This window comes from Lissotriton vulgaris, chromosome 6, assembly GCF_964263255.1.
Source record: "Lissotriton vulgaris chromosome 6, aLisVul1.2, whole genome shotgun sequence".
Classification (NCBI taxonomy): Eukaryota; Metazoa; Chordata; class Amphibia; order Caudata; family Salamandridae; genus Lissotriton; species Lissotriton vulgaris.
In genome coordinates, this window is record NC_141694.1 from 1,332,056,557 (window position 1) to 1,332,074,296 (window position 17,740).

At 41.6% G+C, this 17,740-nt stretch overlaps 1 protein-coding gene across 1 annotated transcript in view; it reads left to right on the plus strand.

The window, feature by feature from the left end:
* Positions 1 to 17,740, plus strand: part of RIOX1 (ribosomal oxygenase 1) — a 234,366-nt gene that overhangs the window by 177,541 nt on the left and 39,085 nt on the right. The window contains exon 14 of the mRNA XM_086927470.1: positions 834 to 920. Within this exon, the coding sequence (XP_086783596.1) occupies positions 834 to 920 (87 nt within the window). The remainder of the gene's footprint in view (positions 1 to 833; positions 921 to 17,740) is intronic.

Below are 17,740 nucleotides of genomic sequence, written 5' to 3' on the forward strand. Positions count from 1 at the left end.
CAATAGATGTATTTAGAGAAGTGAGTGATGTTTGCTTAGTTTTGCTTGAGATTGTCCCTAGGAATATGTAGTTGAACTTCACCTGCATACATTTGTAAGTGTATTGGGTTTTGGCAATCAGCTGTGCCCGTTTTATCATATGTATGTTAAATATTAGGAGTGATGTGGGAGATCCCGTTGCTATCCCTGCATGATATGGTTTTCACGCATGATAACTTTTATTTGGTGGCTTCAATTTGACAAGAAGTACTGGCCCGTTGAAGGGCATTTTAGAAATCATGGTCCTGCTTACAAATTGTATTTTATTGCTTTATCCATACACCACATCACAGTTAAGGAATGTAATCTTGTGTGAATGCTTAACCCCTTCGCTGCTCATGACGAGCTCAGCTCAGAACAGATGAGTTTTAATGTGCTGATGACGAGCTGAGCTCGTCATGAAATAATGTATTTCAAGGCCTTCCACTACAGGAGGGGAATTGCCTTAGCAGTCATGTGGTTAAAGAGCACCTCATGTATGTGAATTATTCAATGCTTCCCTAGTGCCAGCTGTTCCCCACAGTAGTGGGCAGTCACATAACTAGAATCTAGCTTTGTGTGTAGTGCATGAGAAAGTTATACCTATGATGCACAATACCATAGATGGTTTTATGGTGCACTGGTCATATGTGGGTCCTTTTTCAAAAGTGTTAAAAAATATATATATCAGTCAAAACACCTTAAGAGTGTAGAGGCTCGGTAGACACTGCTGCTGGACAGAGAACATTCTTGTTTATTTGTGCATGTTCAGCTTTCCCAGAATGATTCCTTTTTTTTCCAAATTGTTTAAATAGGATGCAGATGCAGTAGAGTTTCTCATTCATTCCTACCCAAAATATGTAGCTGTGCACAGTCTTCCATGTGAAACCCTGAATGAAAAGGTAGGTTGAGTTTGCCTCTATGGAAAAGGTTCAACTGTGCTCTTTCTACCTATATTTGTTACCTTAAATTAAATCTACCTAAAGTTTGGTTTGGTTTTAAACTGTATCTATATAATGATTGTTTAAAATGATTTAGCAAAGGGATAGGATGTCTGCTGTCAAACAGGGTGTTTCTCAAGGATGACAGGGATGTGTATCTTTTTGTGCTAAGGACCCATGACCGGTAACAATGTTGGAATGTTTTTTTGGGTAGCCCGTGCTGCCCAATGGGCCCGTCTGAAAGGACAAGTGTTTGGTCTATTTTTGTTTGGTCCCATCACAGCTCACAGAACCAAGCTCACACACTTGCCCTGAACCTAAGGTGCCCTTTTTAAAACTAATTAGAGCAGATCCCGCCGCTTGAGAACTTTATCATGTTCTCTTTTGTTTTCTAATAAGTGTCTTTTCCAGGATCTCTTTCATGAGGAGCATTGCTGGCATTATAATCCATACCCCTTGTACATTAAATCCTTAAGACACTGGCCCAGCAGGTCCTTATCCATGACTTGTACCTTTCTTATTCCTAAAATGTGAAAGAACAGGGTAGGTCACCTTGGAGGATCTACATCTTACAAAAAAATGACAGAATCACCATTTCGATCACTTGTGCTTTGATTAGTGGTAGGAGTACTGTTTCCATCGATCAACGAGGAACACCAGTACTTATCCTGCTCGACCTATCCGCTGCATTTGACACGGTCGACCACAACCTCTTGATCGACCGTGTCAATGCCATAGGTATCCAGGATAAGGCCAAAGATCTTCTTTCCTCCTTTCTCTCCAACCGCACCCAAACGGTACAACTGGGTAACTTCAGTTCCGCCCGGATGACACTCCCCTGTGGCGTCCCCCAAGGCTCATCCCTAAGTCCAACGCTATTTAATGTCAATGTGACAGATCTAGCAAGGGTCATCAAGGACTTTGGGATGAGCCTAACATTCTACACGGATGATACCCAGCTGATTTTAGCAATAAAAAACAACGGAGATAAAATTGCGGCCAATTTTCATCATGGCATGATGGCCATCAGTAACTGGATGACAACTAACTGTCTCAAGTTGAATTCCAGTAAAACGGAAGTAATGATATTGGGAAACCTTTCCCCTAATTGGCCAGGAGTATGATGGCCCACTGAACTAGGCCCTCCGCCTATACCAGCTACCAAAGTAAAACATCTGGGAATATTGTTAGACGATGAACTAACTAACATTTGCTGCACATGCAAATTCCATTGTCTCAACTGCGTTCTACAAACTTACATCCATCAAAAAAATCCTTCCCTTCCTTCCCCCCTACTCAGGTAAAACGTTGGTCACTGCTTTTGTCATGTCACCCCTTGACTATTGCAATGGACTTTTCATCAATGCTCAACAGAAAGTCATTCACAAGTTACAGTCTGTACAAAATGCAGCTGCAAGAATGCTTTCTGGTACCCCAAAATTCAAACCAATTACCCACGTGATCAAAACTACCACTGGTTGGCGTGAAGAATCAAATTAAATTTAAGGCACTTTGCATAGCCTATAAGGCCTCCCGTAAACTAGGGCCCCTCTTTCTCATGAAATCCTTGGCATTCTAGGCCCCCAACAGAGCACTACGTTCTATGAACGCCTTGCTGATTACCGTGCCCCGGACCAAAACAGCCTCATGGGGTGACCGCCGTTTCACGGTCGCTACAGCTAAACTGCGGAACTCCTTTGATATGGACATCAGATCCTGCCCCACTCTTACTGTTTTCAGGAGAAAAAAAAACCTGGTTATTTACCCAATAACTCTCCCTACCATCTCTCTGGTCTGCCTCTGTCCACAGCGCCGAGAAGCCCTTGGGCATTTGTTTGCGCTTAATAAATTTCATGAATAAATAAATAAATACATAAAGGCTCTGCCCTGATACTGATGGGCCCGTTCACAGTGCCAAAACACTGCAGGACGCTTTGCAAGGGCTGAGCCTGATGGATTCCACAGGAGTTTTTTAGTTTCTCCTTCAAACTACAAAACCTTTCTTTTGTAGCGGGTGCCATTTCAGTAGTTTACTGTTCTGACAAATTGAGGCCACAAAGTACTTTGATTTTTTCATAACTCAATGACCATTGTTTTTACGACTATGTTGTCATTGAACATCTCATGAGTGATGTAATATGTGAGGTCATAAGCAGTGCATGGAGGTGGTTCAAGTTGTAGTTAGGTCCGCAAACGTCACAGTTTTTTGTTTTTTTAAAGCCATAGTTTTTATAGTATTGCAAGGCCTAACTATAACATCACTTTAACCTTTGGGATTTCTTTTCAGTGATTTAAAAAAAAAATGTAAGCTAGTATGTCACTGCATTTCATAAGCGTAATTTCACTTTAATCTTTGCTTTTTTCAGAACATTTCTAAGACTTTTTTTTAGCATAAAATTTGACTTTATTACCATATCTAACTATGCCATCACTTTTACCTTTGGTTTCTCAGTGAATTTCTGTGGGTTTTTGATCCTTTTTACCCAACGCCCTCACGGAGCACACCTTTTAACTATGTGTAGTAGTGAAGTTAGATGCAAGGCGTACACCTAAACTCAGGGCCCCCTGTAGGCGGACACCACTTGCGTTCACGCAACTCCCCACGGAAATTCACCCCACAAAATCCAGAAAATGACGAAGTCCTACGGCAGTCCCAAGGAACCACATAGAGGGTTCCACGGGACGTCACAGGAGGCCTCACTAAATCATACAGTTCTAACACTGGACTGACGTCTGAAAACCTTTTTACTTTATTATTTTGACCTCGGAGGGATACCTCTAGGACCATCCCCCTGACATGGGCCAGGTGGTCAGGACTTCCCTAACCTACCCCCTTATGTATGTTTTTTAAAACAAACTCAGGACACGTGGGCTGAGTCCTTCTCTCTTGAAGTGGCCACTGCCACATTTCTTTTGATTTTGAGGCTAGCCAATCAGATCACTTGGTCCCGCAGGACCGAGGCACCTGACCAGACAAAAGGCCCTCTCGGCCAATCGGAACGCTCTATTTTTAGTTTGTGGTCCAGCGGAATTTGCACTCGATCAATTTCCAGTATATCGCTTACTTGTGAACCTCAATTTCTTAAAAGTCAGAATGGTTTTACATATTATCACGAAATGCACGCTTTCTGAGTAAAGATGTAGTTTATTGCCAAATTTGATGTAATTCTGTTCAGCTGCTTTTTACTCATCACTCTCTAAAATTCCTGCAGGAAATTGCAGAAGACGTGGTTTAGAACATCTCTCCCCCCTTTTTCGTAGCCCCGCTTAAATGATCATGCCGAAACCATCCAGGAAGGAGCTGAGGTGGATGAAAGTATTTTTGTCAACATTACTTGAAGATTGGTCAAATAGAGGCAAAGCTATTCGCAAAACAGCTCTTGGGTTCGAAACTCTGGCCTAACTTTAATTTCACAATGGCAATTGCCGCTGTGCACTAAATCTTTATATGATGGAAAAAGCAAGGAGAATAGCGAGATTAATGACGCGCAGCACCACATTTGTGGTATACTGTTTGATTTGCCCTTTCAACCTGCGATATGTGGGTAGCACAATCAACCAGGTGAAGATGAAGATCCTAGAGTATCAAAGGGCCATTGCCAGCAATGATACCAACTACCCGGTTGCATGACATTTTGTGAGCCACTACAAGAGCGATGGGGCGCTCTTGCAATATTTTTGCCTCAATCATGTACCCAGGGATGTTAGAGGAGGTGATCGAGAGAAAAGATTAAGAAGGTTAGAGACCAGGTTCATCATAGACCTCCAATGTAAATCTCCAGTGGGTCTAAACAGTGGAGAGGAACTTGCTGTTTACTTAGGAACCTGATAATATTTTTTGTACAGGATGGGCCTATTAGGAACATGAGAAGCGACATGTAAACACGCAACAGCTTATGAGCAGCCCAGAGCATGTGCCCATTCAGGGCAGGATAAGGCACGACATAGCCTAAGACTAGTTCAATCACTGTTGCGCGCTCACTCATCGAAATGAGGAATATCACATAAAGGCTATATAGCCCATATGGGGCATTAACCATGAGGCAGCACTAGGTTTATAGCCAATTCAGGGCAATATAAGCTTTGAAATAAATGTAGTTGTCTGGATATACCGTTTGAAGAAGCACCTAAGTGGTACATCCCCTTTTAGATTAGAGCAATTGACTACCACGCCCAGCAGTGAGATTTTATATAATACGTGTGCTGTGTGCATATACTGTATATAGAGAATGACTATAATTCAATTGATTGATGAATTTTCTTTATACGTGATGTGTTTGTGATGTAATACGCAATGATTGTTTATAGAACTAGTAATGAATTTCAGAATCCCAGACATGTTCCAATATGGCGCTCGCAGTAATGCATTTATTTTGTTAGTCTGTCTTCGATGCAAAGGTTGAATCATGTGTTTAAAAATCGCCATGACAACGGCGCCCGCCGACATTGGCAAAGGCAGCATTGCTGAATCGTGTTTGTTTTGAATTTTGTTTGCCAATAAATCTCCATTCTACTCTGTGTGGAGAGCTGGATATATATATATATCTATCAGATCTAGAGTGTCGCTAGTGTTGAGTGCTCTATATAAGCTCTATACAGGAGCCGACATTGGCAAAGGCAGCATTGCTGAATCGTGTTTGTTTTGAATTTTGTTGGCCAATAAATCTCCATTCTACTCTGTGTGGAGAGCTGGATATATATATATATATATATATATATATATATATCAGATCTAGAGTGTCGCTAGTGTTGAGTGCTCTATATAAGCTCTATACATGAGCTGCTTTCCACCTAAACTTGAGAACTACCCATAATTTATTCGTCACTCTATGCCTGAAAGGGTATTTTTTTGATATATATATATATATCAGATCCACATCCTTTGTAACACCGGGACACCGGGACAGCGGTGCATTAAGGGGCAAAGGTTCCCCTTCGTCGATATGCAGGTCCACAATGCGTAGCAACGCTACGTAAGATGCACTCCCCTCGATATGCCAGGAATCAGAAGTTCTCAACAAAGTGCGCTTTTCCAAAATTCCATATTTATTTAAAGTGCAGCATCGTGATAAGTCATGGAATCAAAAACCCAACGCGTTTCGGCGAGGAAACTCGCCTTGATCACGGGTAATTTCAGATCCAGTAAACAAACATTTAAATAAAGTTTCACGTGATAAGTGCAACATAAACAAAGGACTCATAGCTTGATTATGGTGGCCATCTTTGAGTGGAGTACACATTCATTAGTCACGTAGTTCAAATAATACGTTTCAATGGCACCTTCACATAAACCAAAAAGCATTTGACATAAATAAGCCCATTATTGCCACTTATATAGTGTCCTGACATGCAAAGGAAATAATAACAGGAAACGCTATTTGCGCGTTCTAAAGTCCCGTCAGCATCTTACATAAATTTGAAAAACATCCGTTTTCCGTACTCTCATTTAAATTAAGACTTCAAATGAAATTGCCCCAAACGTGAATTATGAGATAGCCTCATATGTATAAAACCCCAAGTGAGGTTTTGCATACTGTCGTATCCGGTCCTAGAATTAGTCAAAGGTTACTTTTAACCAACATACATTCTTGACCTCTCTTAAATAGTATTCAGTTTTATAAAACATTTAACTGTCCAACTTATGTGAGTTGAATTTACAAAACGGAGCCCAATACGTTCAGTACGTTGCATATATATATATATATATATATATACACACACACACACGTGTTTATTTCTACATAAATGTACAGGTGTGTATAAATTTACATCGATATATTTAATTGTACATTAAAACTAATTTTAACTTTACAATTAATAAAAGTAAAACTAATTTAATTTACAATATTCATTATGATTTTTAAATACATTATATTTATTATTTTGATTATATGTACTTTTAACATAATATCATCCCCAAGCCTAAATCCCTCTTACTACTCCAATTCATTTCCACCACTGAACTCTAAAAACCCCTTACTACTCCCATGCAATACCCACCCTGAAGCCTAAAACACCTGTACATTAACCACCCCTGTAACCTAAATGCACCTTTATAACCATATGTACTAACCACCTCTGAGGACTAAAAAAAGAAAATCCTAACTATCTCTAGCATTACCCACCCCTGACCACTCAATTCACTTACTATCCCTTTTGATTACCCATTCCTAAACTATAACTACACCATGCTATAGCTACGCCATACTATCCCTACACAATAGCCACCTCTGAATCATAAATACACCTTACTACCCCTGTGCACTACCCATCCCTGAACCCTGGAATCCCTTTACCACCCACAAAAAGCAAAAGAAAATTAAATCACAAACTCTATTTAAGGTTTAGTCTTATTCCTTTTATAAATGTATAGTTAGAAAAGTTAAGATTAGTCTATACTTAAAATCAACTAAATACAATTTGTATTAACCTAATTAATAATTTACAAAATCACTTACATTTATATGATTTTAATTAATTGTAAGTAAATTAACAACAACCAATTTAAAAATAATTTTAAATTCACTTTTTCTTGTCATTCTCTGTGTAAATATTTATCTACATGTTTAACGATGTTTGTGTGTGTGTGCGTGTGTGTATATATATATATATATATCCTTTGAGGTAATGACTGTGACTTCATGATAGCATACCATTATCTGCACCTATACATTCTCCCCTACCATTTGGTGGGTTATGTCCCTATATTGTGGTGGCTTCTGAACACTGCCATATTGTAGGTTTTCTTACTGAGCTCCCAAAGCCTTCATAACGCTGTCAGATTTTGGGTTCCTGTGTATTAGAATGCAGCAAGATTTCCTTGGTTGGGTGGAAGGAGGAGCCAAGAGATGATATATGGAAACACTTAATCGACCCTTCTTCTGAAAGTGGCATATCAATTGACAACACATTTTCAATTGAAGTGACCATTACCTTTGTACTGGAAAATGGTTTTACTGCACACAAACGATAATGTGAGCAAATGTCATCACCTAGGGTATTGATTTGTTTCCTTCACACTTCAGAGTTACAAAAGTTGTACTAATTCTGAAACTTCAGCACAGTTCACTTATTGTGTGTGTCCTACAAAAACATCGTACAATCTCTCCTCTTATATGGATACTCCGCAGTATTGTTCCATAAATTCTCTCACTTAGAAGTCTGAGAAAGAAAAGTAAACTCCAAGCTCACTTGGAAGAGAGAGCTCAATATTTGACCTCTGTCTTTGAATGCACAGCAAATGTGACAAGATTAGAACAAGATTTAAAGGCATGTTTACACAAAGTGAATTTGTGGGCCCTGGGAGGGACAGACGCGAGCTGGAAAGCCTAAAGCAAATAAAGACACAAAATGTGAGTCACCAAGCCAATGGTACTTTAGGGTGAAATGCATTCCTAGGTCAGCTTTCTGAATGTCACCAATATCTCTTTAGCAAGCCAGACAGCTGTGCTGTCTGGTAGGATTTGACCTAAAAACTGACCTAAATGAAACTGATGTTTTTTCAAATGTCTAAGCACGGACTCTTATCATTCGCAAAGCACTGGGAAGTGCCTTATTTAAATACATTATGCTCAGTGTGTGTAATTGAGCATTGTAATAGTTCTCTTAAGGTAGAATTATTCCAACAGTGCTTAGACAGTGTAGGAAGCTGTCTTTTTATGTAGTGTACCAAAATGAGGTATTTTATGTAGAAAGCCCACACAACACTAAGGGCCTTATTACAATGGTTGGCAGGCTTGCGTCTGCCCGACATCGTTGCTGAAACTATATTGACTGACCTCATGCCAGCCACAAGGTGCAGGGATCAACAGGGGGGTACCACAGGTGCCCCCTCGACCCACAACCGGAGGCCAAATACAGAAGGGGGCCCTGCTAGTTACCCCCAAACACGCTTTCATGGTGAAAAGGCTGGCATGGAAGCCGTGCATCGTAATCTCAAAAGCGGAAAAGCCCCCTTATGAAATGACTGGCCTGTGCCGAATGGCCAGCCGAATGACCGGCCAGTTTCAATTCTGACCGGCTGATTCATAATCAGGCGGTGGAATTTGAAACAGACAATGGCAGTCGGAAAGCCTCTGACCGCCATCTTAACAAGCCGTTAATTGGTTTACAGGGCTTAAATTATTAATTCCAAATGCTCTTTGTGGTAGTGTTGCCAAGCAGTTTAGGCTTATTAGAGGATAGTGTTAAGCATTTGTTGTACACACTAAGTCAATAAATGAGCCACCCACTCTAGGGATTAATTTGTAAAAAATAGCATATCATTTTATATAAATTTAGACTTCAAGATTATCAGAATCAGGGTAGAAAATGACAGCTGTCAGATTTGAGGCACAACCATCGAATGCTGTAATGTTATACTATCGGAGAAACATTTATTGTGAGACACACTTACAGGACTATTCTCCTGGAATTAAGGTAAGTAGGGGGGCGAGGTCCATAAGCGATACCTGTTAAATTCAATGGAAAAAGTACCTGTAAGAACTAGGCCGCAAGGGGGGACTGTAGGACCAGTCAGGGAGAACCCATGGGGGGAGTGGGAGGGCGACTCTTTAAGGTCTCAGGACCATAGAGACACAGTCTGTTTGTGTGAGCCCAGTCTGCGGAGCTCAAGTGCAGGGATGTTTTGTCTGACTGGTCGTTGAGTATGAGGCTCTCACGGTTGTCCGTATTCCTGCAGAACAGGGAAAAGAGACACAGTAGGGCCACTCTCTGTGTTGAGCCGGCCTCTCTCAAAGTCCCTTGACGTACAAATAGGTTTTGGCGGCAGCGGTATTCCGACTAAACACCAACAAGCGTTGGTGCTTGTATCTGGCTCCAGTACCTCGGAATTGATGCAGGGCGGCTTCTGGGGTAGCGGCTTCTCCAAAGTTGGCAAGGGAATGGATCTGACCTCCTGGAGCACAAAGACCTCTTGTTGGGGTGCTGCTCCCACGGTGGGCCCAGGGTTCGACAGAACAGTGAACTGGGCAGCTGCAGTCTGTGCCTGCTGGTGTAGGGGAGTTTCTCCTCCACTCTAAGGGCGATGTTGCTGGGTCGAGGAAGTGCTGAGCAGACCTCCAAGGGGGTGGGGAGTATTCTCTGTTTCTGGACAGGTCGGTGTCTGAGATTTTTCGAGAGAGCAGCAGTCAGGCAGGGTTTTGTGCCCAAGTGAGGCTGGTCCACAATTCTCATGTCTTCAGCTCCTTGTCCTCTTTCTTCTTTCAGGCAGACTAATCTGAGTTACTGGTGTCAGGGTCCACCTAAATACTCAATTAAGGGGCGTGAAGGGTGGTAGCCATTAAGCTACTTACCCCCAGGGATTACTACACCCCTCCTATATGACCACTTTCCTTTGGGAGTGGACATAACTCTGTCCCAGAGTTCCTAATTCCACCAAAAACACGATGGTGGAACCCTTCTTTCGTTGAGCCCATCTAATGGGTGTGACTAGCCGGGTGGTGCAAAATGTCTACTTGCATAGCTAATTTCCTGTCTGTCCTGCTGTCAAATGGACCTTAGGGCAGGGGGGGCACCCCCCAGGTCTGGGGGAAGCCGGGGTCACAAATCCAAGGCAGCATGGGCTTTAAAGCCCCTGACCTTGATATGCTAATTCACTAGCCATCCAGCTGGAGGAGGTGTGAGCACCTTCCTCCAGAGCAGGCATTTTTGCCAGCCTCAGAGAGCTGCAGGAGGTCAGAAACTCGTCTGGTTGCAGGCTGGTGTCGATACCAGTCAGCCAGCACACTAGATAGTGGTAGGTTTTTCAGGTGACACCTCTGAGATGCCCTCTCGGTGCATGTCATAAATCTTGTACTGAAAGTGTTGAAAAATACCCCTCACACACCAAAAGGCCCCTTGGTGTCATGCTTCATCATCGGGGTCTTCGCACCCCTCTATCGGGATGCGGCGTGCTGCGACCTACGACTACGCGGGAGCACTTGCAATGTTGGCTATGTGTGGTGTCCAGTGTGTGGGGTATATACAGAGTGAGTGGGGGGTGTGTAGTGAAAAAATATTAAAAAGTACCTGGCACTAGAGTGTGAAAGAAAAATTTATTCTGGGCTCTGGCTGGTACTGTTAAAAAAGAAGTGCAGGTTGAGGTCTAAGTTGTATAATGAACCAGACCTCTGGTGTGCATTGTTGTCGACATGTTTCGGAGACAAGCTCCTTCCTCAGGACGGGGGCACAACCTCCCCTCCCTACTCACGTCTATTTTTAAAAAAATTGTGTATTTACAAAAAAGTGAAAAAATTAATTTAAGGCTAAGTGTGCCTACAGCGGTCTGCTACAAGCACAATGACCTGTAGAAAGACAAAAGAAAAATATTTACAACTAATGGTTACCCATGTAGCGGGTAGTTCAAACTGGTGCAGTCACCAGGAACCGTACCATATGCTTATTTTATAAGCTGTTAAAAAATGGACTCACAACACATACAACATATAACACACATAGTACTAGGATGTACTGTAAGAGGTTGTCCTACTTGTGAAGCTTTCTTGTGGGCTTCATGAGCATAGTCAGAACGTTGGGGTGTTGCTTCAATGGCTATCTGTGGTAGGTAATAATATAGCTGTAATCATTCAGTCTAACACACTTACGTACGTGGACGTTTTTCTATAGGTCGTATGTTCCGTATCATACTCACAAGCACAGGACTCCTTTGTCACCGTCTTACCCCGCACGCTGCTCCGCTGTTGTGGAGTTTGGGTGCGGTTCAGAATATTTATACCTTCCCATCCTGATTGGTGCTCGTAAGGGTGTGTTGAATGAGGGTGTTACCTACCACTGAAAGTATGCCCATGTATGGAGCATCCGCTTTCTAACCAAACAGGGCTCATGTGTCTATTATGGCCGGTGACGGCCAGAAAATGGCGTTACATCAGGGATCCAGTGTCGACGGCGCATGTGCAGTTGGGTTAACACATGTGTACATGCCTGACGGTAGTGAGTGTTTTTGGCGCATGCGTCGTGTCCAAAAAATCACACATTGTTATTACTCAGAACTGTTGGTTCTTTATGATGATAATTGACTCCAGGGAACATCATCATTAAGTCCGTTCAGATGGGTCCCCAATCTGAACACCCAACGCTGTTCCTTCTGAAAGAGGCCGGTCTCAGAGGGCAGTTGTTCTATAACCGTCCACTTTAAATCATTGACACAGTGTTGTTGGGTCAAAAAATGCGTAGCCATTTTGGTCGTGCTCTTTTTGCATCTCACATTACTTTTATGTTCACTCATGCGTGTTTTTATTGCTCTTGTGGTCATTCCCACATATTCCAGATTACATGGGCATTTGATCATATAGATGACGTTTTTTGAGTTGCAATTTGTGAATCTCCTTTGTTCCCATGTCGAGCCATTACGAAAAGTAAGTCTTGTGCTTTTTTCGGTCAAGTGGCAACTGCTGCAATTGCCGCAAGGGAAATGGCCCTGGATGCCAATCGTGGGTTGGAGGGCTGTTGTAGTTGGTTTCGGCCTTGTGTGTACCAATATGTCTCTAAGATTACGTCCCCTGCGATGTGCAAACATTGGTTTCTCAAAGGTCAGTTTGCCACAAGTTAGTATGCGCCAGTGTTTGTTTACAATCTTAGATACATCATTTGACAAAGCATTAAATGTTGTCACACAGATTGGCCGTTTGTTTTCTGTAGGTTCTTTTACTTTTTCCTCGAGTAAGGCCTCTCTGTTATTGTTTTTTGCCCTTTTCATAGCCTTATTAATGATTTTTTCAGGGTACTCTCTACAGAAAACAAACGGCCAATCTGTGTGACAACATTTAATGCTTTGTCAAATGATGTATCTAAGATTGTAAACAAACACTGGCGCATACTAACTTGTGGCAAACTGACCTTTGAGAAACCAATGTTTGCACATCGCAGGGGACGTAATCTTAGAGACATATTGGTACACACAAGGCCGAAACCAACTACAACAGCCCTCCAACCCACGATTGGCATCCAGGGCCATTTCCCTTGCGGCAATTGCAGCAGTTGCCACTTGACCGAAAAAAGCACAAGACTTACTTTTCGTAATGGCTCGACATGGGAACAAAGGAGATTCACAAATTGCAACTCAAAAAACGTCATCTATATGATCAAATGCCCATGTAATCTGGAATATGTGGGAATGACCACAAGAGCAATAAAAACACGCATGAGTGAACATAAAAGTAATGTGAGATGCAAAAAGAGCACGACCAAAATGGCTACGCATTTTTTGACCCAACAACACTGTGTCAATGATTTAAAGTGGACGGTTATAGAACAACTGCCCTCTGAGACCGGCCTCTTTCAGAAGGAACAGCGTTGGGTGTTCAGATTGGGGACCCATCTGAACGGACTTAATGATGATGTTCCCTGGAGTCAATTATCATCATAAAGAACCAACAGTTCTGAGTAATAACAATGTGTGATTTTTTGGACACGACGCATGCGCCAAAAACACTCACTACCGTCAGGCATGTACACATGTGTTAACCCAACTGCACATGCGCCGTCGACACTGGATCCCTGATGTAACGCCATTTTCTGGCCGTCACCGGCCATAATAGACACATGAGCCCTGTTTGGTTAGAAAGCGGATGCTCCATACATGGGCATACTTTCAGTGGTAGGTAACACCCTCATTCAACACACCCTTACGAGCACCAATCAGGATGGGAAGGTATAAATATTCTGAACCGCACCCAAACTCCACAACAGCGGAGCAGCGTGCGGGGTAAGACGGTGACAAAGGAGTCCTGTGCTTGTGAGTATGATACGGAACATACGACCTGTAGAAAAACGTCCACGTACGTAAGTGTGTTAGACTGAATGATTACAGCTATATTATTACCTACCACAGATAGCCATTGAAGCAACACCCCGACGTTCTGACTATGCTCATGAAGCCCACAAGAAAGCTTCACAAGTAGGACAACCTCTTACAGTACATCCTAGTACTATGTGTGTTATATGTTGTATGTGTTGTGAGTCCATTTTTTAACAGCTTATAAAATAAGCATATGGTACGGTTCCTGGTGACTGCACCAGTTTGAACTACCCGCTACATGGGTAACCATTAGTTGTAAATATTTTTCTTTTGTCTTTCTACAGGTCATTGTGCTTGTAGCAGACCGCTGTAGGCACACTTAGCCTTAAATTAATTTTTTCACTTTTTTGTAAATACACAATTTTTTTAAAAATAGACGTGAGTAGGGAGGGGAGGTTGTGCCCCCGTCCTGAGGAAGGAGCTTGTCTCCGAAACATGTCGACAACAATGCACACCAGAGGTCTGGTTCATTATACAACTTAGACCTCAACCTGCACTTCTTTTTAACAGTACCAGCCAGAGCCCAGAATAAATTTTTCTTTCACACTCTAGTGCCAGGTACTTTTTAATATTTTTTCACTACACACCCCCCACTCACTCTGTATATACCCCACACACTGGACACCACACATAGCCAACATTGCAAGTGCTCCCGCGTAGTCGTAGGTCGCAGCACGCCGCATCCCGATAGAGGGGTGCGAAGACCCCGATGATGAAGCATGACACCAAGGGGCCTTTTGGTGTGTGAGGGGTATTTTTCAACACTTTGAGTGTTCCAATCACTTTTGATCACTCCTGTCCCTCTCCCCTGCTGGATTCACTTTGTTTATGTAACTATCCCCGTGGAGCATGAATCCAACGATCAGCTCTACCTCCCTCTTTTGATTTTTACATAAATCTTGTACTGGCAACAGTACAGATTTATTAAGACAATGCATTTGATGCCAAACACCATAGGTTTCAGTGAAGCCATCATGTAGCTGGGGAACTTGCTATGACCATTGCACAGTACATATACTTAAGATGGCTTCCCTCTTCACGTGTACCATCTAGTAATTGAACTAGGCAGCACAGGGGCATATCTGCTCATGCAGACATGCCTTCACATGCTATATAATGCACCCTGCCTTAACGCTACAAGGCCTGCTGTAGAGGTGGATTGTATATATTACATGCTTTGACTTTGGCATACCCATGTTGTGTTTTTACTCATGGTTTGCACCATTGAACGATGTCTGCAATGACAGGCTGCATGCATGGGGGTCCCTTAATGTGGCATAATACATGCTGCAGCTCTTGGGTACCCTCTTCAGTGACCATGCCCTGGGTGCCAAGGGTGCCATTTCTTAGGGACTTACAATGCTGCTAAAGTGTGTCCAATTGTGTTCTAATTAAACCATTTTACCTTGCTTTTAGGAAAAGAGCACTGCCACTGGGGCCTGGTTAGCAGGGACCCAATGCCCATCAGTCCAAAAACATTGGTACGAATGGATAAAAGTGGGGGTGATCAAGACAAGTAAAATGACACTTTCCTACAGCTGGATACTCCTAAACTGTTGAACACCAAGTTGAATGCTTATGAAGTGCACCAAACATTGACTGTTGCTTAAATATTGAACTTAAGTCACTTCATTTTTTACAATTTTACAATGCCATTCATTTGAGAGGCCCAATTTTGGGGGAAATGATGACTTGACAAAAACATTTTGCTTGACATGGCTGTAACTGCAATTAGTAAACATATCGTACTAAACTTTTACAAAATCGGATGAGGTAGTCTAGCATTCTCAGAAATGGCCTTGTAGACGCATATAACCACAAAAGAAAGACCGTAATGGTCTCAAGCCACCACACAGGTCCAATTCACCCCCTAATTTGAAAAATCAGTGCTGACTCTCTGAGGTTCTAATGTCCAAAAAACCTCTTATTCCACACAGGTATAAACCAGCATCAAAAGGAGAGAAGTACTCGAAGATCAATTCTGTTCAAATTTCAATGTATCTTAAGCTAATAAATCAGAAAATGAGCAACAGAAGTTCCATATTCATTAATGTATCCTATACGATCAGTCAATTGCGCATTTTGTTTTTATTCTTCACCCTTCTTGAGCAACATCACATGAACACATTTTCAGTCCAGTCCATGCGTTTCGTCGTATGAATAGGACCTTATTTGGAATGTTAAAACACATACAAAATATATTCACAAATAAAAATCAACCGAAGCCCCTTTTATATATGATTTCCAAACTACAAAGTAGCAAGTGACAGAGGACCCAAAAAGACTGAATGTTCTTCATTTCTTGAACACATACACCTTTCAATCGCCACCATAAATTCACATTTTACAATCCTGTGCAGAATATATTGATAGGAAAGCAATCATATTATATACAGAATTAAATCATCTCAAAAGGAGAACCCACTAGGAAATACCAATCACAGCAGTTACCATATTTCATACATGATAAATATACGTATTATGTCCATAATTAATATGTTCAAATGCAAGAAGTTTTATTTGCATTTATTTCATTAAGCTTCAAAGTGTGGCATCAGTTGCAAGGTTTTCTTATATCCCAAGCATGATTATATAAATGTTCTCCTACTATAGGAGATTTAAACATTTTCGGATGTCATCATCTTATAATCAATAGTACTGCCTTTAATCCTCAATATTATGATATGGGCCTATATTACCCTGTAGTATCCATTTGAAACAGCCCAAAGGATACCAAAAACTGTTGTCAGAAAAACCCCTAATAATTATGGTCTCTTACCGTCCCACCGCTACCCCCCAAAGACCCCAAAGAGTGCTATATGTTCTGCACATGTAGATTCAAATCCCATTCTCATCGCCATTATAAGAAAGTACAATTCCTCATGCAATGAAGTTGTAGGTTCTTTATTCATGAGCACCCCGTCCACAGTTCTGACCTTCTCCAGATCCAACATCAACTGTCCAACATGGAACATTGGTCACATCATCACTAGTCTGGAACTTAACCAGCATTTTACCTCTAACATTCCAGCAGGTAGCTTCTAGAATACCACAGGTCTCTCTCTTAACACTGTACTCTCGAACACTACATAGAATCATTCCCATACATATCACAAAGTAGATTAGTCATAAACACAGCTCTGTTGCGTATCATATTAGTGTGTGTGTACTATCAGCATAGTATCTCCTTCCCAAACACCAATAGAAATTGTTTCTATACAACACACTCTATCTCCAAACATGTTCATCACATAGAATACACACTGCTGCTCATCATGTAATACCAGTAAGTCAGAGAAACAATGCCATGCCTTTTGCCAATTATCATACCTCCTTTTTCATAGTTCAACAAATGTACCAATAAATCATAATGATCCAGTGATTCCACCATCACAGTTACCATAGATCTTGACTATTAGCACATGTCTGGAAATGCTAGATTACCTCTAAATCTGTGACCATATTCATCACCGTAAATACACAAGGCTACTACTCATGTCATACCGGTAATGCCCGGAGTCTAATGTGTATCACAAATTGTTATAGCATCTCTCACTTTGTACAACCAATGCCCCAATAATTCAATGTGTTCCTGTGTTTATCGCCACCACTTTTGCCATGAACCTTAAAAAATACCGTGCTTCAGAAAATACTGACTTACCTCTAAATCTGTAACTTCTTCATAACACTCACTTTTCTGACCTGCATCATTGTAGTCAATTTGAGCTTCGGTCCTTTCATACAGATCCGGTCTCATCTGATGTTCATCCAATCCTGACAATTCCTCTAAAAATATTTCTTCACATATGAGAAAGAATTCATAAACTAAATTAGTTTAAAAAACTCCATTGTCCAAGGCATCTCCCAGTTAGCAAAGACTGCCAATTTAGGTCCCTGTATGCCTATGCAAACTTTTATAATGCTGTATTGTAATACACAATGCCCTTCTAAAAGTCATGTAATATTGAGACCCGCAGCTGAAGGT